Here is a 25,495-nt window from a genome sequence, read left to right on the forward strand (position 1 = left end):
AATGCATTTTTAAGCTTCTGGTTTCATTTCTTATAATGTAACAAAGTCCAATTGCCCTCTCTGTCTGCCAATAAAGGAGCCAGGACCTTGCAATCCAAATTAATTAGATTCTATTTGTGGCCACATTGCTTTGCCTCCGCAGCAATTCTCTTCCATTCATTCTGCCTGCCTGTATGTGTTCGGGTGATTGATGTACAGAGCGAGCGAGAGGAAGGAGAGACTGATGGAATGGCTGAGGAAAAAAAGCAGGGTGAAACAAAAAGACAGCACATCTATATGTGTGTGCATATGTGCGAATTGATTTTCAATAGCACAGACAGTGTCCATGTGTTCGGGAGCGTTGCCCAAAAAGCATTAGACTGTTCAGCTGTAACGGGCCTCCAGCTGTAGCTGCAACCAAGCGGTCATCAACCCAAAAATACCCAAAAAACAGATAAAAAGGTGTCAGTACACAGGGCTTTTACTTGTGGTTGCTGGGAGAAGATGAACAAATGAGTTAAAACCCTTTTTGCTCCTGTCGGCAGTAATGAATGGCTTTGATTTAGCAACATTTTTTTTCTTTATTTCAAATGTTTGAGCTGTCAATCCTGCTGTCTTTCCCTCATGCTTTACAGAAACATTGCTCTCACTATACGGCTGAGTCAATACCAAGCTGCTCGTCTCTTAATGACTCTATCTGCTGAAATCTTAATCCAGTCCACTCAGCACTCTTCAGCTCAGCGATGTGGTAAAAACTGGATGACGTGAGCCTCTGAGGTTATTCACTGTTTTCAGATTGCATTGATTGTTTGTAAGGACGTAGTGAGGACACAGAGAATGGGGTGAGAAAGAGGATTGATCTTCATCTGGTAATAAGATAGAGAGGAATAAACAGAGGACAGAGCTAGGGCCTTTATCTTGTTGAAGCGATGTTTTCTAAGACAACAGCTGTGTTGCGTGGTGATTTTTGAGGTATAATGGGAGCCATTTGCCTCTTAGCAAGAAGAGGCAGGCAGGTGTTTGTCAAGGTGCCCTTGGTGAGACACTTGACCCATAATATGTCCTGAAAAGTGACTCATTAGGTGACAGTAGAAGACTATTCTCTCAGAGTGTAAATCTAAACAGCAACTGACTTTTTTTATAAGCACCGTCATGCTTAGGACAAACTGTTAAACCTTCGAAGGTTGTTGAGTATTGGCAGACCATCTATGGACAACAAAGCAGGTAACATAAGCAGCTTACATTTTGTACAGGATTTGAAATAATGAACAGAACCATGTGTCTGCTTTTCTGAAGCAACAGCCTGGTTTTCAGTGTGATTGCAGTGTAATTTTAGATGTATTTCAGGGTTCCAAAAACCCATATTTAAACATGAAAACTAGAATTACCTCCTTGCGATTGTATACCTCCGCCAACCACTCAAGTTACAGTTTACATCCATGTCTGTCCAGACTCACATGTAGACATGACATCTGGCAATGTTGCAAATGCGGGTGTTGCTGCAAAAAAGCCACATATTCAAAACATGGAGGCTTCACACACGTCTCCAACCCGACAGCACAGATCTATACAATCAGCACAGCTTCAAGGTGAAGACCCAAGATTAGTGTCACCAATTCAGTATCTGACCAATTCTGTTGTGGCATTAAATAATAACAAGAAAAGTGTTTTTGCAGAACATTATGATGTCACAGTGAAGCTGACCCTTGACCTTTTGGATACAAAATGTCATCACTTCATCATGTTATCTTATTAGAAATTTGTGTGAAATTTCATCAGAATTAACATATGAATTATTGAGCTATGGCCAAAACCATGTTTCGTGAGGTCACCATCAGTTTCTGCTCAGTTTATCCTTGAGTCCAAGTGGACGTTTGTGCCAAATTTGAGGAACTTCTCAAGGCATTCTTGAGATATTGTGCTCATGAGAATAAGAAGGATGTACAGACATACTATGTCAGGATGAACAGACAGAAAACCAGTGTTGGGGAGTAGTTAACTACATGTAATTTAGTAATTTAACTACATTTTACAGTAGCTTTCTGGTAGTTCAACTACATTCATATTTGCATAGTGATTCAAATAGTTCAATAACTTTTTTTTTTTTTTGCCATTTTTAATAAGCTGTTGAAACTTAAACTGAAACTGAAACTCCAAACAGTTTTGGGTCATAAAACATTTTTATTTTACCATTGCTTCTTCACTGTTTTTTTTAACCCACTTTTACCACAATTTGTCATAAATATTGATTATTGCTTTTAACAAATGTTCAGAGAAGGTGTTGCATGCAATTGTAGAAGTTACCTGGCTGACTGAGTTATCATGCGTGGTGTGAGTGTGTGACGAATGGAAATTTTTTATTAAAAAAAAATATAAAATCTGGCATGCCTTGCATATTCCCATGAATACTGGGGTATTAAAATTTGTTTGGGTTCATGATCTGTGAATAAGTGGCACTTAACAGGCGTTTTTTGGCTGGCATGTGACTTTTTTTATTTTGTTACAATCCCGTATCACACGTACATTGTCAATTTGATCAATTATTTTACAAAATAGTTCAAACTACCTTTTCTAAGTAGCTTTACTCAAACAAACTAGATCGCTCCCTGGTGTAGCTTTGCTTTGTTTTTCTTTTAAACAGCTTATCACACATTGCTGTGACCAAGTCTGTATCTTCATGTTCTACAGTGAAGATTACATGTGATGTTCAGAAATCAGCACTGCCTTATTTCAACACCTTTCAAATAAACACATAAGCATCCATGGTATTGCCTACAGTAATGTCCTGATACACTACTTTTAATTAAATTAAAGCTAATTTAGCATAGTTTATTGTTAGAACATTCAGAATCAATGACAGGAACGTGCTATTTGATGAACGTACTGATGCTCAGTGAGTATTTGTGGCCTCTGTTAGTCTTTGCTGCCCTCTAGGCCAAAGATATTGTCAACACATGCAGCACATAACAGTATTTACAGTGCAGTCACAACCTGCATGTTGTTCACAGTTATACAGCTGTCATCTTTGATCACAGTTTTCGTTATGCTGCTTTAGAACTGTATTTTTACACTTGTTTACCTGAAAAATCAAGTGAAACCAGATTAGGTTTCTGTCATCAAAGAGGATATGAATCTAATTCATTTTAACAATGTTACCCTTTACTCTGAAAATCGTGACCTTTTAGTGATAAATGCAGTTTGAATAGAAAACACAAGTTATAAAAGTGATGACTGTCTTTGACTAGAATGCATTATGGATACCAGCTCCACAAAAGTCAGTTTGTAACGATTCATAACAGCAGACTGTGCTGTAGTACTGTGAAGGTACAAAAAGGAATAATACTTAAGTAATCAAACATTTATATACATGTATTTTTAAGTGAAATCAATCTCTGCATCTCCCTGTCATCCTGAGTCATCAAATTGGGTACTCCCAATCTTGGTTTCCTTTCTCCACCTTCTTCCTCTCAGTTCGGCACCTCTTCAGGCAGTCCTCACACAGGAAGCTGTCCTTGACTAGGTAAAGTCTTTCTGTTAGCACAAGTGACTCGTGGCCCAGTGCCTCCTCAGTGCGGATGGGGTTCCTGTCCAGGTTGACCCACTCCAGCTTTTTCAGCCTCGAAAGGCAGCCAGGGACACGGGTTAATCGGTTGTCAGAGAGGCCGAGGTGACGGAGCTCCTTCAGAGCGCCGATGGAGGGGGGAAGAGTCTCCAGCTGGTTGAGACCCAGGTTGAGGGTGTGGAGTTTCTTCAGCAGGCGGAGTTCTCTGGGGAGGCTTGTCAGATGGTTGTTACACAGATTCAAAACCAGCAGGTTCTGGAGACGGCCGATAGTCTCAGGGAGCTGGTCCAGCTGCAATAAAAACATTGACACATTCAGTGATATACAGCATAATGCCAAACACCAATGACAACTGTTTCCTGGAATTTTTACTTCATGCTCTTTTGTTTTAGTGTGTTTATCAGACACAGCGGCGTCCAATCAGACACTTATCCATTATATGAAGGCAATTTGGCTGTTAAATTACTCATTAAACACAGTAACATGGACACCGTCACCAGGGGCGTTGAACAAAATTTTGGACCCTATGCGTGGGTATTCTTTATGAAACCCTCCCTGCACTGACAGCCATTCATTTTAATATGTTTGTAGGCCCTCTTCATATGGGCCCTATATACTCAGTCCCTCTTGGGGGGAATCCTTCGCCCCCAACCCGTCACACAACAAAGCTTCTTACCAACTGGGCAAACTAAGCAACTCTCCCAGGGCACCATGGGGTGTTTGTGGTAATTTGAAAAAATGCTAACTTGTTTTTTTTTAATCGTGTACACCACAAAAAGCACAATATAAACAGAAAGCACAGAGGTAGATCATTCTGTGGCCCCATCCTGTACAGGGGCCATGTCTAGATTAAAACATTAATTAATTCAGTTTATCTTGTGCTTATACTGTATGGCACATATTTCTAATAGAATGTGTGTTTACAAACTAATAAATAGCTAATAAATACACATGGACAGACAAGAGTGGGAGAAACAGGGTCAATAGGGGCCCCTAGAGGGTTAATTCAGAACTGCACAAAGCATGCAGTGGCACATAAACACTTAAAGGGCCAGTGTGTAATATTTGGCATGGTTTATTGTCAATCTGAATCTGAATCTGAATATTCTACCCATTAATATGTTTATACAAGTGTATGATCGCTATAAAATAAAATTCGTTTGGTTTTCGTAGCCTTATAATTATGCTTTTATATATATATATATATATATTTCAAGGGCCTTGCTTTAGAGAGGTCGCCATCTTGCGTCGCCATGTATGTAAGACAGCCCGAGCGGACAATGCAGCCAGCCAGAGAACGCGTTTCGCGTGTATAAATGAACCAACAAAGACAGCGGAAGGAAGAAAGAAGGAGGAGGAAACAGCAGAGAGTGTTAGTAGTTTGTAGATAGAGAGTAGTGAAAAGTTTTTTTAGTTATAAAGTTTGCGAATGGACCACACTCACCACGCAACAGGACAGAATTAACCCAAACCATCATCTGCAAGGAAAAGAAGACGCTACTTCACTCCTTGTGATGCACTCTCTGCAGCGCTTTTCCTCCTGATGATATATCTCCCCAGCGATGGTAGCAGTAGCACCGAATCCCATTCTGTGCATTCAGCCTCTCTTCTCACCCGCTCAGCATCAAACACATGGAGTTCCTCATCTGTATGCTCCAGCTCAAACAGGTATGGCTCTGGGTCTGTGTCCGCTACAAGAAACTCTTCAAAATCGCGTTCAAAGTCGTCCATTGCAGCTACTATAGTCCGGAGATATTGCTAGGCTAAATAAACAGCTGAGCTCTGTTTACAGGCTACGCTGTCAGTCAGTGTGTGGGCTGGAGATTGGTGGAGCAGAGAGGGGAGGGGGGTCCCCACTTGGTATGGTAAACGAGTATGTGTGTATGACGTGTGTCTGTTACGCTAGAAGAGTCAGAGTTTGAGACGGAGTCTTTTACCCCCTGGAGTGTTACCGGAGTTTCTGGAGTGCTCAAATAAACGGGCCTTTTTCCTGAACACTCCTCTGGTCTCCTGCTCGTGAGGGATTCATTACAATATCGTAACATGGTTTAGATTTCTAAATAAACATTCACCTCGTGGCTAGATAGACCTACTCCTGAAAAAGTCGTGCGCAAGGCTTTTTGTCCCTACGAGGCCACCGTCATTTACCCGACGGGAGGGGTGAGCGAGTGAGCCCTGCAATCTAGAATTTGACCACTGATGTCACTGTTTTCAATCCATTTTACACACAGGCCCTTTAATATACAAAAGTAAAAAGGAAAATATCACTGGACCTTCAAAGGACCAAGATGACTTTCAATACTCAATGTATGTCAACCTTCAAAACCGCCAGATCCTACTCTTCCCACAATGCAACTTAGAACCTTCACTGCATACAACACCCATGTCGTTTAAAGTCCCAGCCGTAGTGGGCAGCACAGGCTCTTGGTATCCAAGCTCAAGTCGACATTACATCTATGACATCATAGAACCACGCAGTGTATGAAACAGCTAGTTTGTGTCACTCAGTTAAGAAAGGAGTATGGTCAAATGAACCAAAAATGCTTCTTGGAGCCTTTGTTTTCTGTCATACTCACACAGTTGCTGTGCAGATCCAAAACCTGGATGCTGATGAAACTTTCAATAAAGTCGGGGACCTTTCTGATCAGGTTCCTGCTCAGGTCCAGTTCATCCACATTACACAGCTTCTGGATGCACTTCGGCACCACGGCAACCTCCTTAAAACTGAGATTCAGACGATGTTTACCATCCAGCGTCAGCTCCAGGCAGTTCTGAACAACTTTCAGGGTGATGGTTTTACTTCTACCCTGTTTGGTTTTCTTTCCTTTGGCCATCCTGCTGCAGGGAGACACAGGACAAGCAATGTTTTGATTTAAACACATTTCTTGCAAATAATTTCATGATCAAGAAACTCTTACCAGCTTTAACGAGTCTGTCTTCTTAGATCCAGCACACTGAATGCAGCTGCAACTATAGTGTCACTTGACCTATTGATCTCTTTCTTCAGCCTAAAAGTTACACTCTACATCAAGATGCCACAGTTGTTGTAGTCAGACAAGGAAAGTGCTGACATGTGCAGACTCACTTGGCCTCACGAGGGATTTGTTGTCTTTAGTTCCCAGGCAACTGCTATTTGCTCTCAGGAGACTTTATGGCTGTGAGCTGCTCCAGCAGGACACTTCATTCTTTGAGTGAGTATATTTAGAGGAAATTTTCAGAACAGTGTGGTAACTGTTTCTAGGATTATCCCTTTTAAAAAATAATAAAATCGCATAGATCTTTATACTGCTTTTCTGTTGCTTAGGCAACAGCTTTGGTCCCTTTTTGTGTCAGCTTGCATTAATCCAACAGGAAATACCATTTAGAGTGTTTTGATGTCAAGTCTGAAACGGAGTAATTCAGTGATGCTGAAAACCATGTTTTCAAAACAAGGAAATTTATGTTGATATTTTTATGTACAAATGTACTGTATAACCTCCTGCACTGTGTCGCAAATGTTCCTTTTTTTCTTCACATCATTTGCAAAAAAAAAAAAATGTTGAAAGGCTATGTTGACCTGACATTCCTTCCCTCCTCCCCCTGTCTGTGACCTGATGAAACTGATAATGTTTCACTCTTAACGTTAATTGTCAACCAGGCACATGCACAGATAACCCTAACCTAGACAAACATTCATTCATTCATCTTCTAACCGCTTCATCCTCTTGAGGGTCGTGGGGGGGCTGGAGCCTATCCCAGGTGACATCAGGCAAGAGGCAGGGTACACCCTGGACAGACTATCGCAGGGCTGACACATAGAGACAAACAACCATTCACGCTCACATTCACACCTACGGACAATTTAGAGTTACCAATTAACCTAGTCCCCAATCTGCATGTCTTTGGACTGTGGCAGGAAGCCGGAGTGCCCGGAGAGAACCCACGCTGACACGGGGAGAACATGCAAATTCCGCACAGAAGGGCTCCCATGCCCGGGATTGAACCGGCAACCCTCTTGCTGTGAGGCGACAGTGCTAACCACCACACCACCGTACCGCCCCCTACACAAAAAAATATGCAAATATTTTCACCTTTTATTTCAAATCTTAAATAACACTCCAGAAATTGTTATGTTATGTTGTTACGTTATGATGTACATTAGCAAATCAGCTGTGAATGTTTGACAAAGAAACCAAAAGCTACTTGAGAGAGGTGCTGCTGAGGACAGAACTTAAGAAAGAACCACCACCAGCCTTGCCTGAGCAATTTTATAGTCAAATTTTGTCATCTTGTTCTTGGTTTTCTCAACTAAGCTTCTGACAACATCAGTCATGTCAGAGGAGGAAAAAAAAATTCCTACAGCAAAACCATGCTGATGGTGCAGAGCATCACCCTGAAGCCTGGAAGGTGCCCACAGAAGTCCATGGTTGGCTTCTCAGCTTGGGATGCTTTCTGTGGAATCCGATCGTCCATTTTGACCTTCATATTAATAAGTTAAACTTTTTCATCTTAACAGGTAAAAATATAATGTCTTAACACATCAAGTGGATGTTAAAACAAAAGAATTGCCCTGTTTACAAGTACATTTCTGTCATCTTCAGAGATTTAGAACATTAGCTTCCATGCCATTGGTTGGCATCAACATACCCACTGCTTTTTGACGTAGCGACTGCGTTGGACTCTACTATGCCCACATGGTCATGTGGACTGACTCGTTAGTGGGTACGTTTTGGCTACGTACCTATCACCTGTTATCTAGCTACGCAACTGAAATTTGGTATTTGGGACAGTCCACTTTGTGTGTGTGTGTTTGGGGGGGGGGGGGGGGGGGGGGGGTATAAATAATAAAAAAAAATACAAATGTGGTGTTTTACACGGGAAAACCGAGCTTGGTATCTACCTTAGTCCTAGCCCCCATGAAACCTTGCATGAATTAAGGGCACAGCTTAACAGCTGAACTGGAACCAGCGTTTTCCTATGCTAACAGTACTGAGAATATGCTACGCCTTTTTTCTGGAGACACTTGGAAAAAAAACATGTAGAACACACCACCTGTTACACCTCAAAGCATTAGTTGTTTTCCTTTTTAACCAAATGTGTTAGCGATTAGCCTGCCTTGCTCCGTTAGCATATTGTGAAATTTAACAGAGCATGAGCTAGCTTACGGGAAACATCTACTCCTTCTAAAAAATGATTAATGATTTGTTACGATGAAACCTTGCGTGAATTAAGGGCACAGCTTAACAGCTGAACTGGAACCAGCGTTTTCCTATGCTAACAGTACTGAACGGTACACGGAATATGCTACACCTTTTTTCTGGAGACACTTGGAAATAAAACATGTAGAACACACCACCTGTTACACCTCAAAGCATTAGTTGTTTTCCTTTTTAACCAAGTGTGTTAGCGATTAGCCTGCCTTGCTCCGTTAGCATATTGTGAAATTTAACAGAGCATGAGCTAGCTTACGGGAAACATCTACTCCTTCTAAAAAATGATTAATGATTTGTTACGACTCATGAACAGACAGCCCCCATGAAACCTTGCGTGAATTAAGGGCATGGCATGGTATTTGGTTAAACTTTCTGAGCTGTGACTCAAATGTTCCTTTTTCTTATTCACATCGTTTACCAGAAATAAATGTTGAGAGGCTAAGTTGACCCGACATTCCTTCCCTCCTCCCCCTGATGAAACTGACAATGTTTCACTTGTAACGTTAATTGTCAACCAGGCACATGCACTAAGAGACCCCAGGTGGTGCAAGCACCTGTCATTTTGCCCTCTGTCTAGATAAGTGCCCAAATAACTCTCACTTATTCTAACCCTAACCTACACAAAAGAAATGTGCAAATGTTTTTTCAACTCTCCAGAAATTGTTATTGTTACTTCTTTTATTATCTTTCATAGAAAATTAAAGGGTTAGAAAATTACATACACTGAGCCTACAGCTGTGAGTTTAGGAGGGATTGTTTTTCAGATGTCAGAGAGGATGTAGGCTGAAAATCAAAAAAAATCAAGGAGACCAAATCAACAGGTTCCAGGCCGGCAGATAAGGATGAGATAATTAAAGAGTGACTTGGATGTTAACGTTTTGATTTGCAGACAGCCGTACTTTATGATGTGCATTAGCAAATCAGCTGTCAATGTTTGACAAAGGACCTAAAACTATTTGAGAGAGGAGCTGAGGACAGAACCTCAGGGAGAACCACCACCAGCCTTGCCTGCTATTTTACAGTCAGATTTTGGCTTCTTGTTCTTGGTTTTCTTGACTAAACTTCCAACCGAATCAGTTATGTCAGGGGAGGAAAACATTTTGTCCCACAACGAAGCCATGCAGAAGGCAGGGGACCCCAAACGCTTTCCTCTAATCCAAATCAGAGGAGTTCCTCTCAGGAGCTTGATTGCCAACAACTGGGACTCTATCTGGGCTTTCCGTCCTGACCCCTCAGACCTCCTCATCGCCACCTACCCCAAAGCAGGTACTTCAGTTCAGGTCTAATTAGATAATCAGATTTAGGGACACATTTTGCATCATATTTATTTTACTAAAGTTGAGTTTGTGTTTGCACGGTAATACATTTCAGAGTATGTGACACTTTTGTGTGTTGTCAGTGATCAGCATCACATCTTATGATATGTGTTACTTTTCTATATGAGCCTATGTAGTTTTCACACAGCCCCGGTGGTAAAATGTAACTTCAGTACAGGTAAGCCTGTTAGACAATATCACTGGTTTTGGGAGGGTTGGTTTGAGGAGTAAGTTATTAATTTTCAGAAACAAAATAACAACAATAATTTAACTTCAACATTCTCTTCCCCTCTCTCCATCTCTCTCACGTAGCAAGCAGCTTTTTTATCAGCGCTGCTCCACTCAGGCTTTCTGTTACTCTGCTTTTGATCTGGAAAATCTGTTGAAGGCCAGACATATTTAAATGTCTGTGCTCATGATGTCTGGTAAAAAATATTTTCCTCTGCAAATAGGCAGCCTGACTCTGTGTCCTAACAACGAGTGCCTCTCTGTCCAAGCTGAATTTGTTAAATATGCACTTGTGGAACCTCATGTGAACAAAGCCCTGTACTTGCCAGCTTTGCGCTCATGGAAACACACCACATATGATATCTGCTGTGCGATTGAGATCCTAGGTCTACTTAAGACATAATCACTTAAAAGATGGTCAAGTAGACTTGCTGTCCTTCTATGTTTGTAGCCTATTTTTTAAACAGAAACACGTTTTATATTTAGATATTTACTGGAAATGACATGCAGCCAACAGCAAGTTCAATCAATCAAACTTATTAAGTTGGTCATTATTAGTTTGGTCATTGCCAGAAAATTTCAGCTCCGGTTTGCAGGTTTGTGGTTGGGTTTGGGTCAGTGATTAACACTTAGGGGTTGGGCTGGACAGACTGGCTCTCATAACAGGCTTGGTAAACGAGCTTTAAAAAACCCTGACCCTCACATTACTGCGACCCACGAATAACTACGTATGTACATGTAAAGATATGTACTTAATGTAAGGTTAAAGTAAAGTTAAGTAAAGTAAAGTTAAGTAGGTTAGATTTATGAAAAGAAACATGGTAATGACATAGGTTTAAATAACTTAAAGTTCCCTTGGTTTTGTATGTGACACTATCACTGGTTTGTTGGGGAAATCATTGCATGGATTTTAGGTCTTCATACTACTTTCATCTTTAATCCTGTTAGCACACTCGCCACATGATCGCAGCCTTCCTGATTATGAGGGTTTTGCACCAGAAACTGGCTCATGATTACGTGGGTGATATACAAATTGTTGGGCATCATACAAATGTTGCATGACAACAGCCTGAGTATTTCCACAATTCGCAGTTGTTACTTCAAGGCAAAATGAGTGGGATTTTCCTAGAAAAAATTTAACAATGTATAAACTAATACAAACCAAATCCCTCTCAGTCTTCACTTTTGACCAACTAGAGGTGTGCAGCAGTGCTTGTATCCGCAGGGACCCTGCTCTCTGCCTTTATTTTCTTAATTTGCTGTGTGTTGGATGCTTCTTGGCCGCTACTGAAAGAAAGCTAGTATAACAGATCTCGATGAGGCCATCATGTAGCAAAGCTGACAAAACAAGCTGAAAACCAATGAAAAAGTGCATAAACTAAATGAATTCAGGCAAACCAGTAGGCACTCTGAGCTAATCCTCTTCAAGAGTGAACACTAGCATTTAAATTAATAGAATTTCTATAACAGAAAAGCGATAAGTCCTCAAGTCTGTATTCTTTCAAGGTGGTCATTTCTGTAAAACTGTCATATAGCAGAAAATTATGGGAGTCAATGTCTTGCTTATTGTGTTGTGGGTGTGAGATGGGATTTCTCCTCAAACTGTTGAGATTCAATACAAAACTGCTGAGATTCAGTACATGGAAAGTATCCTTTCATTTAACTCAGTGTTCATTTGTATTTTTTGGACAAAAGGGACCACCTGGGTCCAAGAAATAGTGGACCTGCTTCTTCACAATGGAGATGCTGAGGCCTGCAAACGAGCCCCCACACCTGAGCGCAGTCCTTTCCTAGAGATCTGCTACCCACCACCCATCCCCTCAGGTGTGTATTTAGGTGGTTATGTCTGTATGTTTGATTGTGTTTAAGTCAGTCTTTAAGTGCACTTTGTGTCAAGTAGCTTTGCTAAAACTTAAGTTTAGTCAGGACAACTTAAGTCAAAGAAAACTTAATGTCCATTTGCAGTATTATTTTTGGAGGTAGAGCTCCGTTTTTGGGCCTCTCTGCCTTTCCAAGGCCTATGCAGAAGGCCTCTTCCATGCAACTACCTATATGCCCTTCTGCATGTCTACATGAGAAGTCTAAGGCAGACAGAATACACCTCTGCACCCTTCCACGCGCTTATGTGGAAAGCCTTAAGGAAGAGAAATGACACCTCTCTGCCCTTCCACGCGCAAACAAGGGAAGCATTAGGCAAAGAAAGCAAACATCCCCTGCCCTTTCATGCGCCTACATGGAAAGCCTAAGGCAGGGAGAGCAGCACCAAAGAAGACACAACATGAAAAGGAGAAGCTGGGGTGGAGACGGGTTGCAAAGCGGCTTGCGGAGGAAGCAGCCGGTCAGAGCAGTTCAAATAGGGCGCCCTAAATGAGATTCTCCAATTGGTTGCATAGAAAGGAATCATGTGATCTATCGTCTGCTCCGTCAATTGATTAGGCTGTTTGAGATCAGCTGATGTAGCTGGGATATGAGCTGAGCTTGACATTGTGTCCTCCCTGAACTAACGCTATGCTCAATTTATAATTTCCAAACAGGGCTACATCCTCCCAATAGGTCACGAGACACAATGTTATGTGTGTGTGTGTGTGTGTGTGTGTGTGTGTGTCAACTTTTTCATATTTTTTCAAGTATCCTTTTCCCTGAACTTATGTTTCAGGTCTTGATCGTCTGAAAAACATGGATCCTCCAAGAATTATCAAGACGCATCTTCCTGTTCAGTTGGTGCCTCTTGGATTTTGGGAAAACAAGTGCAAGGTAAGACCCAAACTTTCAGATTCAACTGAGAACAAAATCCTGCAGTGAGTTTTATTGCTTCAAACTGAACAATAAATGTATGTTGACAGGGTAAAAGGTTTATACGGTTGCCCTGAGGGACAAAACCTAACAACAGACAAGACATTTTCTGAGAGTTTTCTTCATCCATTTTATTACATTCATTATTCACTTGCCATGTGAATGGTTGCTGATTGAAGAGTTGTGCAAAGGAGTTTCACACAGGTGCATTAGAGATTTACATTATGCAAGTAATTTCTATCAGCTGTGAATAGATGTTTTCCTTTTTCTAACACAGTTAATTCAGTAGAGTTTTTGGATCTTTCTATAAGAACTGTATTAATTCTTTTGAAAAAAGGTGTTAAAAATGTGTGAAACCAATTAAAACCTGTTAAGACATTTGTGAGAGAAGAGTTTTGCTGCGCTAAGAAGGTGATGATGAAGATCAGATGGATCCCGGTTTCATTAAGCATGTCTTAGCGAATGAGAAAAACAAAAAACAACAAGGGACATTGTCCAACAGTACCTATTTACTGCGATTTGAGTCTCTATTGTTGTGTTTTGTAAAATGTAGTGTTTCCTGAAATGTCTTTGTGTTTTCTGAAATGTTGTGTTTTGACCCTCAGGGCCACCGTAGGTTCATGATGCAATGCACGTAACAACACAGTGCTATACAACTGCTTTATACCCTTGTCTGCATTATTGTTGTAAATTCCTTTTCATATTTCCCTGGTCATGTGTGAAGACTATCTACGTGGCACGCAATGCCAAAGACAACATGGTGAGCTACTACTACTTTGATCTTATGAATAAGTACCATCCTGATCCAGGGCCCTGGGAGTGCTTCATGCCCAAGTTCATGCAAGGAGAGTGTAAGTAGATTAAATCATGTTCTTTAATGTCATTTTACCTTTATTCAGACTGGTTGTGTCTGTTTATAAAAGCTTCTAACTGAACCGAAATACTACCACCACACTGTAAATTTACGCGCTCCACTCCAGAAGTTCATATGTATTCTAATAAATTTACATTTGCCAAAGTGGTTGGTGACTTCTGCAATCCATGACACCTTAGAAAAAAAAGGTTCCTTACCCTGCTGGTTTTCCCAGTGAGAAACTTAGTATGCCTCATTGTTATGACGGATTAGCAGCACCCTGTACGACTTGGGGGAAGGTATCAAGTATTTCTAAGTCAAAAGGTTCATGTCCAAGAGAAGTCACAACTCAATGTTGTTTATGTCCAAGGCAATTTGCAAGTCTTTTTTGATTTTGTCATGTCAAGTCTAAAGTCATTGAAACTTGACACGCAAGTTTAAAAGAGTCCACACATCTGGTAAAAGTCATTAAGATGTTAATGATGTCTATATAGACTCTCTGTTCATCAGAGGGTCCTCTTGACAAATTAAAGAGCTTGAGAGCCAATGGGGCTTTTTACAACCTGGCAACGCAAAAGTCAATGACTTATAATATGTCTATAAAGATAGTTACATTTATTAACATTATTAAAACATTTGTTAGAACTTACAAACCATCTAAAATTTGACATAAACCTTTTACTGAACTGACAGTGGTGATTCTGTGAAAGATGCTCATTAAATTCTGTCTCTACAGTGTCATGGGGCTCCTGGTATGACCATGTGAAAGGTTACTGGATGGAGAGAGAGAAGAAGAATATCCTTTACCTCTTCTACGAGGACATGAAAGAGGTACAAAGCACAAATGGACTCGGTATTACCCAAAGCATGTTGTACATACTCTTACCATAATATGTACTCCCCCAGAATCTGCGACGTGAAGTGGAGCGCATCATGAGGTACCTGGACTTGTCAGTCTCCGATGAGGTCATCAGCCGGATTGTGGAGCTCACGTCCTTTAAGAATATGAAGGAGAACCCGATGACCAACTATTCTTGCATGCCAACACATGTGTTTGATCAGTCCGTCTCCCCCTTCATGAGACAAGGTGCATCCGTCTGCTTCTACTCTTGTCCAGAAGCAAAATATTGATCAGAATGATTAAAAAGTAGCAGGGCAAGGCATGTACCAGTTCCAAAGACCCAGGTTTCAAAATTAGGTCAAAAATACCCTAAATATCTTATTATGTAATGTGGTTAAATCAACAATATAAGCTTGACAAGGGCAGGACACATAACTAGATTGTGTCACATTTTGGCTTCTCCCTGCACAGTGTCAATACTCAATACCTAATAGATCAGGAACAGAATATCCAGTGTGGATCACATATTGTTGCACATTGTTACAATGAAATTTTAACTATTTCATTTTAATTTTATAAATATCAGGGTGAATCTCATCTATGGTCTTATTTTTTGAGTCAAATGTCAGTATATTATGTTTTGTAGTCCTCCCCTGCACGGTGCCCATGTATTATTCTATGAATAGTTTAAAAAAGACAAACCATAATTCTACCATCAGGCCTTTTCCACTTAAACGTTACTCTAACAATTCAATCACATTTTCTTAGCTAGGGACCTTTATGTTCGTTATGGCCAATGTTATGTTGAGCAACCGTAGTTTAGAGAGACATGCTAGCTGTTAGCCCAATGCTTTTTAGCTTCACAATTTTTTAAAAGGCACCAAAATGAGACTCCCAGATAACTGTTGTTTTGTAACTCACATTTTCTAATATGTCATGGTATTTACGATAAAGGATAGGCCTGACATTGACATATGACGCTACTGATGTGCTAACATTACCCAGATCTCATGTAACTTAGCAGCTCATCACCTATCTTCCAGCTAGCTAGCCAGCTAGCTTATTTGCTAACCTGTGTGTTTTGTACTCCTTGGAAAAGTGTTAGGGTCATCTGTTGCACCCTGAAAAATAGGTGCTCGGGCATACATGCAAGCCGTGACGGTGGCGCTCTGCCATTTGAGGGAGCCTGCTACACATCTACATAAAGTGTTTCCTCTCTTGCACAAAACTGTTTTATAGCTTTTGGACCGTGGGTTCGCCATCAGCGTTAGCACTGTAGTGTTAAACAAAGTACTGCAGTCTCACAGTCGACTTCAGCAGCCCATTTTGTTAATCAGTAAAAAGCATGGAGGTATTGTGTCTGAAGATGACACTGTGTTTTTGTCAGTAGTAGGCAAAATGAGGCAGAGGCATTGCTTCTGTCTCTGTATTAAAGGGGGTGAATGCACAGCCGTATGTCTTTTGACCATTAGACTGTACAAACGCCTGACGTGATTACCTTCCTAGTACCGCTACCTTTTAACATTAGTTAAACATTTCATCCTCTCAACATGAGACACACAGTTAATACTTGATAGGAAATGTCAGGACTGAATCGTTTTTACAAAAAAGTATCTACATTTCGGAATATCTTGCAACACTGCCCCCTACTGTTCAACAATACATGATTTTAGTGACAATGATTTCAGAGCTTGCATCTCAATACAAGTATAGCCTATAGTGATTGTTAATAAATCTAACACTTCTGCATTTTCTCTCTTTACAGGTGAAGTAGGTGATTGGAGAAACCATTTCACATCGGATCAATTAAAGACATTTGAAGAAGACTATGAAAAGCAAATGAAGGAAGTCAACATACCATTCAGGAGTCTCATCTAACAGATTGGGTTTTTCAAACTGATGCAGAAAGGAAAGACCGATGAGTTGCTACTGTGCAGCGCTCAAAACAGAGGGATACTGTCCAACTATTTGAGATGAGCTATATACCAAAACAAAACATCAATAAATTTGCTTGAGCCTGGATGATGAACACTGTGATCATTGAGCCTCCTGATATGTAGATACGTTTGAAGGGGCAATAAAAATGTGCTCGACAATACAAATCCATTGGTCATTTGATGTCATGAAACCACCAACAGAGTCTCCTGACTGTATGAAGTCTATAGAGAGTGCTCAGAGAATGAGGTAACAACAGAGTTGTAAGTGCTATATCATAGGCAACTGGACTTACTAGCGTTTCTTGAAGACATTTCGCCTCTCATCCAAGAAGCTTCTTCAGTTCTAAATGCAGGGGTTCCCACCCACACAGGGTTTATAGCCTGCAACTTCATACCAGTCATTTAGAACTGAAGAAACTTCTTGGATGGGAGGCAATACGTCTTCAAGAACACAAGCAAGTCTAGTTGCCTACGATATAGCACTTACAATTACCATGACCTGAATGACTGAGAATCTTCACCGACAAGTAACAAGAGAGCTGTCAATAAGTTGTGGGCACCTTTCCTAAACTACCTTCCAAATAGCACAGCAGACCTAGTAAGCAGGGGACATAGCATTGTAAACTGGCATTCTTTGACTACCTGTCTGTCTGTTCTTGAAGTATTTGATGCTCTGAACTTGCTCCCCCTGACTTGTGCAAGATATCCAGGCTCTGAGATCTCTATATCATGCTTTCCTATGTAATGTATATGCCAACATGCAATGCTGCTTCTTTCTGTTTGTTTCTTTTTACAAATCCCATAAGGTCTGTGATGTGCTCTTTTCTATCTCTGCTGTCATATGTTTTTTTTTTTTTTGTTTTGTTTTTTGCTGTTGTTGTGTCATGTTCTGTTATTAAAACAACTGGGTGTAGACTGTTCTTCTTTAGATGAGATTATAGCGCACTTGAGAGAAGCAGGGTAAATACCAGTCTGCAGGGAGCTGTAATTTTTTCTTCTATGTTATTTATGAAGCAATGGAAGACAGACTTAAACAATTTGGTGGGGATGGGATCAAGAGACCAGGTGGGAGACTTTAGGTGCTGAATTCCTCCAGATCGTTGGAGTTGACAGGTGAGAATGTAGACATTTAGCTTATGATAGTGAATTGGTGTAGGGGTGAAGCAGGGCTAGATATGATGCTTCTCTGAAAGAAGACAGCAAATTCATCAGATTTGGCAGTGGAGAGAAAGTCAAAAGGAGAAGATTTGGAGGGATTAATCTGTTTGTCAGTCAAAGAGAACAGGAATGATGCATTATCCTGATTCTGATGTCATGACCTTTTCTTCTCTTAGAGGTTACTTTTTAGAAACCAGGAAGTGAGACAATGCCTATAAGGAGCTTCTTCAGACAGATTAAATTTTGTTTTTGTAGAAATCTGATCTAGTTAAGAAAAATCCAAGACACAACTTTAAAGAGCCAACATTATCAATAAATAAATAAATCATGCATTCATACATTACATAAAAAGTACATTATTAAAAAAAGAAGATTATTATAGTACATTTTACATCGGTAGTGTAGGTATTGTTAGTTCAAGATTTTAAAGTCTTTAAACACTTTTTTTCCCCAATATATACATTTGTGAATTATTTTCTGGGACCAGGATATTTTCTGGCAAAGGGCAAATTTAGAAGTTAAAAGAAATGAAAGCATATCAAAACATTTTACAAATCATGTTACTTCCATTTCTTATTTATAAATTCTTTAAAAAATAAATGTTTGCCCACAAAAAAAGTTTATTTATTAATATATATCCATTCACCTCTAGAATGTATTCATTATTCAACAGACAATGCACAGAACTGTACATATTTCTTATGTTCACTCTTATTCTATTCTTGTTTTTTCTACTGATGTACATCTCGGGGGTAAATTTTTTCACACTTACAGCCTCAGCACAGTGACAATAGGGCCTTTATATTATATTTTTGATATTTTTAATGTCTTAAGTACTAGCATTAAACATGGTAGCATAATGCACATTTATTTTTATTTTAATGCCCATTTCATTTCTATTTTATTTATTTATATTTACATACTTTCATACTTTTGTTCTTACTTCTTATAATTCTCTATTCTTAACATTGGAGCGACTGTAACAAATCACAATTTGCCCTCTGATTATTTACTTATTTATTTTTGGTGGCACATGATTCGTCTCAATTTATAAGAAAGGGTTAAAGATGATCAGTAATAAAGGCAGGTACCGGAAGTTTAGATAACATCTATGTAGTTCCCCTGAACTTGCCTCCTGCATTACATGCAGTTGGACACTAGATGGAGACAGAGACTGTGCAGGTGGATGCGTGTAGTTGTATACGCTGTATGTGCCTGCCTATAATGTGTTTTTTTCTGTGTTTCTTAAAGTTAAATGCTGTTTATGTTCTTTTAGGAGTGTCGTGTTTGAAATATTATGCAGACATGCCTCTGTTGTACTGTCTCCTGTCGCAGAGCAGTAGTAGTAAAGTGGTTGTAGAGGTGTTGTATAGGAAGTGGGTCTGTGCGTCCCACGCAGAGGAGGGTTTTCCGGTCAAAGTTTCCTTTGTGATTCGGAAGTGGCGGTGTGATGCCAAAGCCGTTTATCCTTACTGACACAGCACACAAGTGGCGACCATGAAAAGTAAGCCTAAATACATACATGAATAGACAGTGTGTCAGCATTAGCTAGCTTTCTCATCAGAGAGGAGTGTATGCTGAGCAGCTAGCTAGCGGTTAGTTGTAATGCCTGGCAGATAGCATGCTAACGGTAACGTTAGCTAACTTGGGGTGTCTGGCTGTTTGTAGTCAACAGGGAAGCCGAACAGCTTTCAGATGTAGCCAGCGACAGTAATAAGTACGATACTTTGTATTTTGTGACTGTTCACGTTCATTGTGTCGTTGGTGTGAGATTGAGCGTAGTAGCCTTAGTTTAACTTGCGTTTAGACTTCAGGTTAACTCCCACCCAGACATGCTAACAATAGCTTAGCATGTCTGTGTTTTGGACAGTGACAGCTGTAGGCTGCTGCCCCATGACATATGTGGAAAGGCCTCCTGCAACGTGGATTCGTTTAGCTTCTATTACGAGTTTTCATTTTTCTTTTTAAACGTCTTTACTCCATTAGGCTTTTTTGCACATGGCCTGGTTACACTGATACCGAAACTGCTGCTCATAATCCGCAGAGTAATGGACCAGTATAGAGAAAGGGTTTGGCTGGATAGAGATAAGATATCAGCTACTCTCTGCTGAAGCTCTGCTTTTTTATTTTTCTTTACAGAACAGTCTAATGCTCCATCCTGCTGAAATGGGAAAACGCCCGTCCAGGATTTAGATACACAGGTAAGCAACAAGCCTAGTTTCTGACAGGCCAGGTGGAGACCACATCCTTTACCTTGCTGCTGCAAACTGAGTTGATGTGGTAATTGTTGGTGTTGGTTTTCCTGTGTCTGATGGTGAAACAAAGCGTGGTTGTCGGGACGTGTGTGTCTCTGTGTGCACCTGTGATACATATCTGAGAGGCTAGTGTGGGCGTGTAGAGAGGAATTGGTATCTCTCTTCGATGCATTGCACCAGAACAGTACACACTGCATGTCTGAACAGCAGCCCTCTGTCGGGAAGGTGAGGATGAAGCAACTGATGTTGCAGTAAGCATCTCTGGAAAAACACCCATATGAGAAGGTGGGGTTGATTTCCAGTGTAACCTCTAATATTCAGGTCACTGTGGAGTACCGGGCCCTGAATATTGAAGCGTCAGTGCATACACTGTAGATACATAAAGCCACATTTACTTCCTGATTTCTTGTGAAGAGAAGATAAGCATCTCTAAGTGATGTGTCACTGAGACAGAGATCGCATGTTGTCTTGAAGCCCCTACAAATGTCAAATCACTGTGGCTTGCACCCTTGTTGAGTATACAGTGTGTTAGTTAAGTTACTGGCTAATATCTCTCCAGAAATGTTTTGCCGTACTGCAGCATTCAGACCCTTAATTCTTGATCACTCTGAAATCTAAGCACCACTGAATTTCACTGTCATGTTATTCCCTTTTCTTTCTAAACCAGTTTCAGTGTTTGTTTCTCTCGGCGTGAGTGGAAAAGCTTGTGACTCCATTTGCTAGACCTGTTTTGGCTGTTAACAACTATAACATGTGATTTCGAGGTTGTAATATGATCAGGCTAAAATGAACATGCAAAACTAAGTGCACCTCGTTTGAAAACATTCAAGCGGTGCTAGCGGCCTCGCACCAGGCAGATAAGGATAAGCAGCCAAGAAAAAGACAGTGAGAATATTTGCTCACATCGTGTCAGATTGATCTCAGACCCCTGAATCTAATCAAATCGAAATCGAATCGTGGCAGACTTTGTGATGTCAGCAAATATCATATTGTTATCAATATGATATTGAACGTGTGATTTACACCATCATGTCCTTATAATCAGTTAAGATCTTCTTTATCTCATAATTATGCTAAATGTTATGCTAAATTATGCTACTATTATGTGTAGTGATCCATGTAAAGAATTACTTTGGGACTAAATAAGCTCACAGAGGGCAGTACAGCTGGGTATTGAACCTCACTACTTGTTATGTCCTGTATGTAACATTAAGTAACAGAAAGCGTCAAGTTGGTATCAGATATCCACTATTTGAAATCATAATTTTGCCACCTGTACATTATTTATTATTCAATGTTCAATGTTATTCAATGTTCTTATATGACACATTTGAAAAGTTTGACTTTTTTGTTAAATTAAAAGTAGTTTTCTAATAAAAGCTGAACTTGTGTCAAAAAGGCTCCAACAATTCCCTACAAGTCCAGAAAAGATTGCCTTAAATGTTTTAAATCTGACTTGCTAAAACTTGCAGACACCCCGAGGCCAGCATCATCAAGTATACATTTAGTGTGTCATGTGGTTAGTGTGCCACTATTCAGACGTGTGCACGCTGGCATTTGATTGTGAGAGAGGAGAGTGACATCTCAGACAACACTGCCTCATTGTTTTGAGGCCCGCTGTGCACTAACGACAGAATCCCCATCAGAACCCCACGGATTGAAAACACATATTTGCCGAGAGAGCAAGAGAGGGAGATCAACACACACAACCCAGCAGCAGGCCCGCCTTTGTAAACAGCCATTAGGGATGTGCTGCCCAAGTTACAGGGCCTTTCAGTCCAGAGGAGTGTTTCAGAAAGGAAGATAACCAGTTACACCAGACGCACTCCGGTAAATCAGGACAGCCTGTTCTATAAAAGAGGTGTATATGGATTTGACCTGGGTTACAATAGAAACGTCTCCTTTCACACCAGTCTCAGACAGGTCCGTGTTCAGGCTTAGCTTCACTTCAAGCTAAACCAGTTTGTATTACAAATGTGCCGACTGGTCTGAAACACAAAGGTCGTCCGCAGCAGCCCTTCATTACTGCTGCACTGTTAACTCAAGTTTATGTGAAACTGCAACACGTTAAATTCTGACACAGCTGGTGTCATTTTCATGTTGTATAAACAGGGCTGGGTGATAATTCAAAATTAAAGGGTATCAAATTTCTGAACATGTTATTGCTTAACAATGTCATGTCTGCCAAAATTAATAACAGGCCTTTCTCACAGCTCACAGAGGACATTTGGACATGTTACAGCAGGGAAAGCATATAAAATGAGTGATAGTTGATTCCCATTTAGCTGCTTCAGTTTCAGGGTTTGGGTATGGTGCATGCTGGCTCACTCTCACACAGTCATGTCTGGCTAGGACACTTAGTACAGAGCCACTGTTAATGTTGTTAGTAACACCTGTGGCTATGGCGATGCAAAATGTCTGCTGTAGTTGTGCCTATTCTGAGTAAGCTATCATGTAAAACTAACACAATTAGCTATTTAAAGCTGATGTACGCAGAGATCTGGAAAAGGCTGTAGATTGTCTGTAGCAGCAGGGAGTGAATTGGAGGAGACACTGATTTGGGGCTCTAGCTAATGTTAGCCACATTAAGGTGAACTTGATACTGCAGCTATGAGCTGGTTAGCAGAAGGCTAAACTGTTAGCAACATATTCTCTCCATCTCTGAAACACTGTGCTGATATTGACGCGTTTTATTTCATTATTGTCGGGCTCTCTTTTTGATAGGGCCGTCTTCCTTTTTTGGGTTGCTTTGCAGCTCAGGCAGTTGTAGCCAATGCTAGAATAGCGACTTTCTCTGCAGGATTCTGGGCCATTGAATCAGACTTTTACCGAATGATGTGCATGCGCATTTGCGATTGTAAAACCACTAATAGGAACGCCATCTCTCTGAAATGACCTGTGATTGGCCAGAGTCTTTTTTTTTAAGCATGAGAACAACACAAGATGAGGTGCAGAAGTCTAGTTTTCTCTCAGACCATTTAATTTACAATATGCTCAATTTTAATCATGGGATTCTTGCCCGTTTTAGCCAAAATTAAACTGCCTACACCAGCTTTAAATTTATGTGCGACACATACAAAGAGCTTGAGCTCACCAGTTCTCTTACACTGGAGCACAGTTTATTGCTTTAAACATCAGTTTATGTATTATTTTGCATGAATTTGTCAGATAGCAATATCAGAAGACATCCACATTTATATTGTGATAATGAAGTCTATTTTATCATTGTATGGAGGCTGTTATGTAACTTGTGTAAACCAAGTAGCCTGAGCTAAACCAATGCACATAATTTTGCTAACAGCATGTGTTGTGTGGTAGGGATCCCTTTTCAAAGTTGTTTAATTTCATGTTGGATCTTACACGTGTACATTAATGTAGGGTACAGAGGAAACTTCACATTACTTATTTTGCACTTGAGAAGAGAATGTCATCATTATAGAAGAGGGCTGTAACAAACTAAGAGTCTGTACTCACTAGTGGTCTATAACGTGCTGCTGAAGGCTCTCTATGGCTTTGTTTATGTCAGTGGTTTGGTCATCTTACCTTCAATATTTTAGTCTTCATGTGTGGGTAAAATGTGCTGCTGTGTGACCATCAGTATCTTAACTTTAAGTGTCTGTTTGGACGCATGAGTTAGTCTGAACAGTAAACACCATTTCAACTTTCAACTTGACCTTAATTGTCCTCAGCGGGGAAATTTGTCCTGCAGCTGGATGCAAAACAGAACATGCACAGACACAAACATGCACATCTTTTACAGCTTACTTCATGAAATACCTCCAGCTCTGAGGCTTTGAGGGTGAGTTGTTACATGGTTTAAATGTATGGAAATCGCACTGAGGTTGCTAAGAAGTAGAAGGGGGAAAAAATCCATAGACAGAGTCCTGCCTGTCTAAAGCAGCGGCCACAGCAACAGTTGTAAAAGCTCAAACATGCAAATTCTTCCCTGATGGCTGATTTAATCCCCTAGCCGACAGCCCTGCAGAGACACACACAGACAGAGAGGAATAGAGACGTGCTCAGTTGTCTGGGAATAACTTTTTGACTTGTTGTAGCCTGTGAAAGTGCCCCAAATACCATTTCTTTTTATTTTTATTTCATGGTTTTATTGATAACTCAAGTCTGATAGGCCCCATTAATACAATCTGATGTAGCAGATTTACGATACTGTTTACTGATTAAGTGGCAAAACAAACCCTTTGTGGGAAAACGCATCAAATGGAACAAAGGAGGGCCTAAGGCTTCAGAGAATAGCCCCAAGGGTATATTTCCTAAACGTTACCACATTTTACACTGGAAAGCACTATACATAGCTACAAACCAACTCGTGTTGTAGCGCCATACTGCTTAAGCTTGTGGTAAAAGTTTTATTCCTGTGAACTGCCAAAGGGTTGCACAGACACTACACAATGTAAATGCATAGAATAACTACAGAATGCTATTATGTGTGAGACAGTGATGACCTGATATTTGCTATTTTGCATCCAATACAAACATTTGCCTGCAGGCTTATGCTCTCACTAGCGAGATCATAAACTGCTTACCTGAAAGATAATAAAATGCTGCATCAGTGCTAAAGTTTTTGAAAGTTAAAAGTCCCTTCATGCTGATGTTTAAATTAGATATTTAGATAAAACTAAACCAAATCCATAGCATGTGGTGGAGTTTCTATTTTTAAGTTTATTTTGGAAGAACCAGTGCATCCCTGGATCAACAATGCCCGTTTTATTCTTGGTAGTTGTTGTCTTCATAGCACATGGAGCCTTTCTGATGAGTCATTAAACTATTATTAACGTCCTATTTTTTGCTACAGGTCTCTCCATCACCATGGCAACGCTACACCCACAGAGAAGGGAGGAGCCAAGTCCCGGTAGCATGGAAGTCACCGGGACACCAGGCTTGGCCCCGAGCCCTCAGAGCGAGTCGGTGACCAATGAGCTACAGGAGCTGTCCCTTCAGCCCGCACCAGCCCCGCGACCTCTGCAGGAGAGGAAGAATGGTGAGACTGTGGTGCACGCACACTTTCTGATCGTTCAGTTGCCAGCACTTTAATCCCACATTTTGGTAGGCATCACCCTGGCTCAATATGTGTGGCAGAATAGCCTGATCTCATCTGTCAAGCACTGTGATGACCAAAGAAATAGTGCAAGCACACGTTTTTTCGGCTTCCAAAATAACACATCAACAAAAGAACATGTTTTTGACCCTTTGCCTGTTCACTTATTTTACATGTTTACATCTCGATATACTGTCTGTTATATACTATTTCTCAATGATGTGAAGATAGGATGTTTTAACATTGTATTTATAGATTTTTTTCCTGGCTTTGGGGCCAGTGTTTGTCTGAGCTGCTGCGTGAATGTTCAGCAAACACTGCCATC

The 25,495-nt window shown here is 40.5% G+C and overlaps 3 protein-coding genes across 9 annotated transcripts in view; 2 read left to right on the forward strand and 1 right to left on the reverse strand.

The window, feature by feature from the left end:
* Positions 1-2,460: 2,460 nt before the first annotated feature.
* Positions 2,461-6,614, reverse strand: LOC125880327 (leucine-rich repeat-containing protein 18-like). Of its 2 annotated transcripts, XM_049562659.1 has the most exons (3): positions 6,460-6,614; positions 6,118-6,379; positions 2,461-3,832 (listed from the first exon to the last, which is right to left on the reverse strand). In XM_049562659.1, exons 2-3 carry the CDS (start codon positions 6,373-6,375, stop codon positions 3,398-3,400), a joined length of 693 nt encoding a protein of 230 aa, XP_049418616.1. In that variant the 5' UTR covers positions 6,376-6,379; positions 6,460-6,614; the 3' UTR covers positions 2,461-3,397. The 2 variants fall into 2 exon arrangements, with proteins under 2 accessions (XP_049418616.1, XP_049418615.1); XM_049562658.1 differs by having other exon boundaries at positions 6,118-6,614.
* Positions 6,615-6,677: 63 nt separating this feature from the next.
* Positions 6,678-18,702, forward strand: LOC125880326 (sulfotransferase 1 family member D1-like). Of its 2 annotated transcripts, none has more exons than XM_049562657.1 (7): positions 6,678-6,732; positions 11,973-12,101; positions 12,934-13,031; positions 13,795-13,921; positions 14,660-14,754; positions 14,830-15,010; positions 16,530-18,702. In XM_049562657.1, the coding sequence occupies exons 1-7, from the start codon at positions 6,693-6,695 to the stop codon at positions 16,640-16,642; spliced, it is 783 nt and encodes a 260-aa protein (XP_049418614.1). In that variant the 5' UTR covers positions 6,678-6,692; the 3' UTR covers positions 16,643-18,702. The 2 variants fall into 2 exon arrangements, with proteins under 2 accessions (XP_049418614.1, XP_049418613.1); XM_049562656.1 differs by lacking the exon at positions 6,678-6,732 and adding an exon at positions 9,672-9,999 and having other exon boundaries at positions 16,530-18,669.
* A 395-nt stretch (positions 18,703-19,097) lies between these two features.
* mrtfab (myocardin related transcription factor Ab) overlaps positions 19,098-25,495 on the forward strand; it is a 49,636-nt gene continuing 43,238 nt past the window's right edge. For 2 of the 5 annotated variants that reach the window (XM_049562651.1, XM_049562649.1), the window contains exons 1-3: positions 19,110-19,363; positions 19,999-20,060; positions 24,928-25,113. In XM_049562651.1, coding sequence (XP_049418608.1) covers positions 24,942-25,113 — 172 coding nt within the window. In that variant the 5' untranslated portion in view covers positions 19,110-19,363; positions 19,999-20,060; positions 24,928-24,941. Of the gene's footprint in view, positions 19,364-19,998; positions 20,061-24,927; positions 25,114-25,495 lie in introns of all 5 variants that reach the window. The other 3 variants (XM_049562648.1, XM_049562647.1, XM_049562652.1) reach the window with 3 other exon arrangements.

The sequence above is a fragment of the Epinephelus fuscoguttatus genome, linkage group LG20 (genome assembly GCF_011397635.1).
Source record: "Epinephelus fuscoguttatus linkage group LG20, E.fuscoguttatus.final_Chr_v1".
Taxonomy (NCBI): Eukaryota; Metazoa; Chordata; class Actinopteri; order Perciformes; family Serranidae; genus Epinephelus; species Epinephelus fuscoguttatus.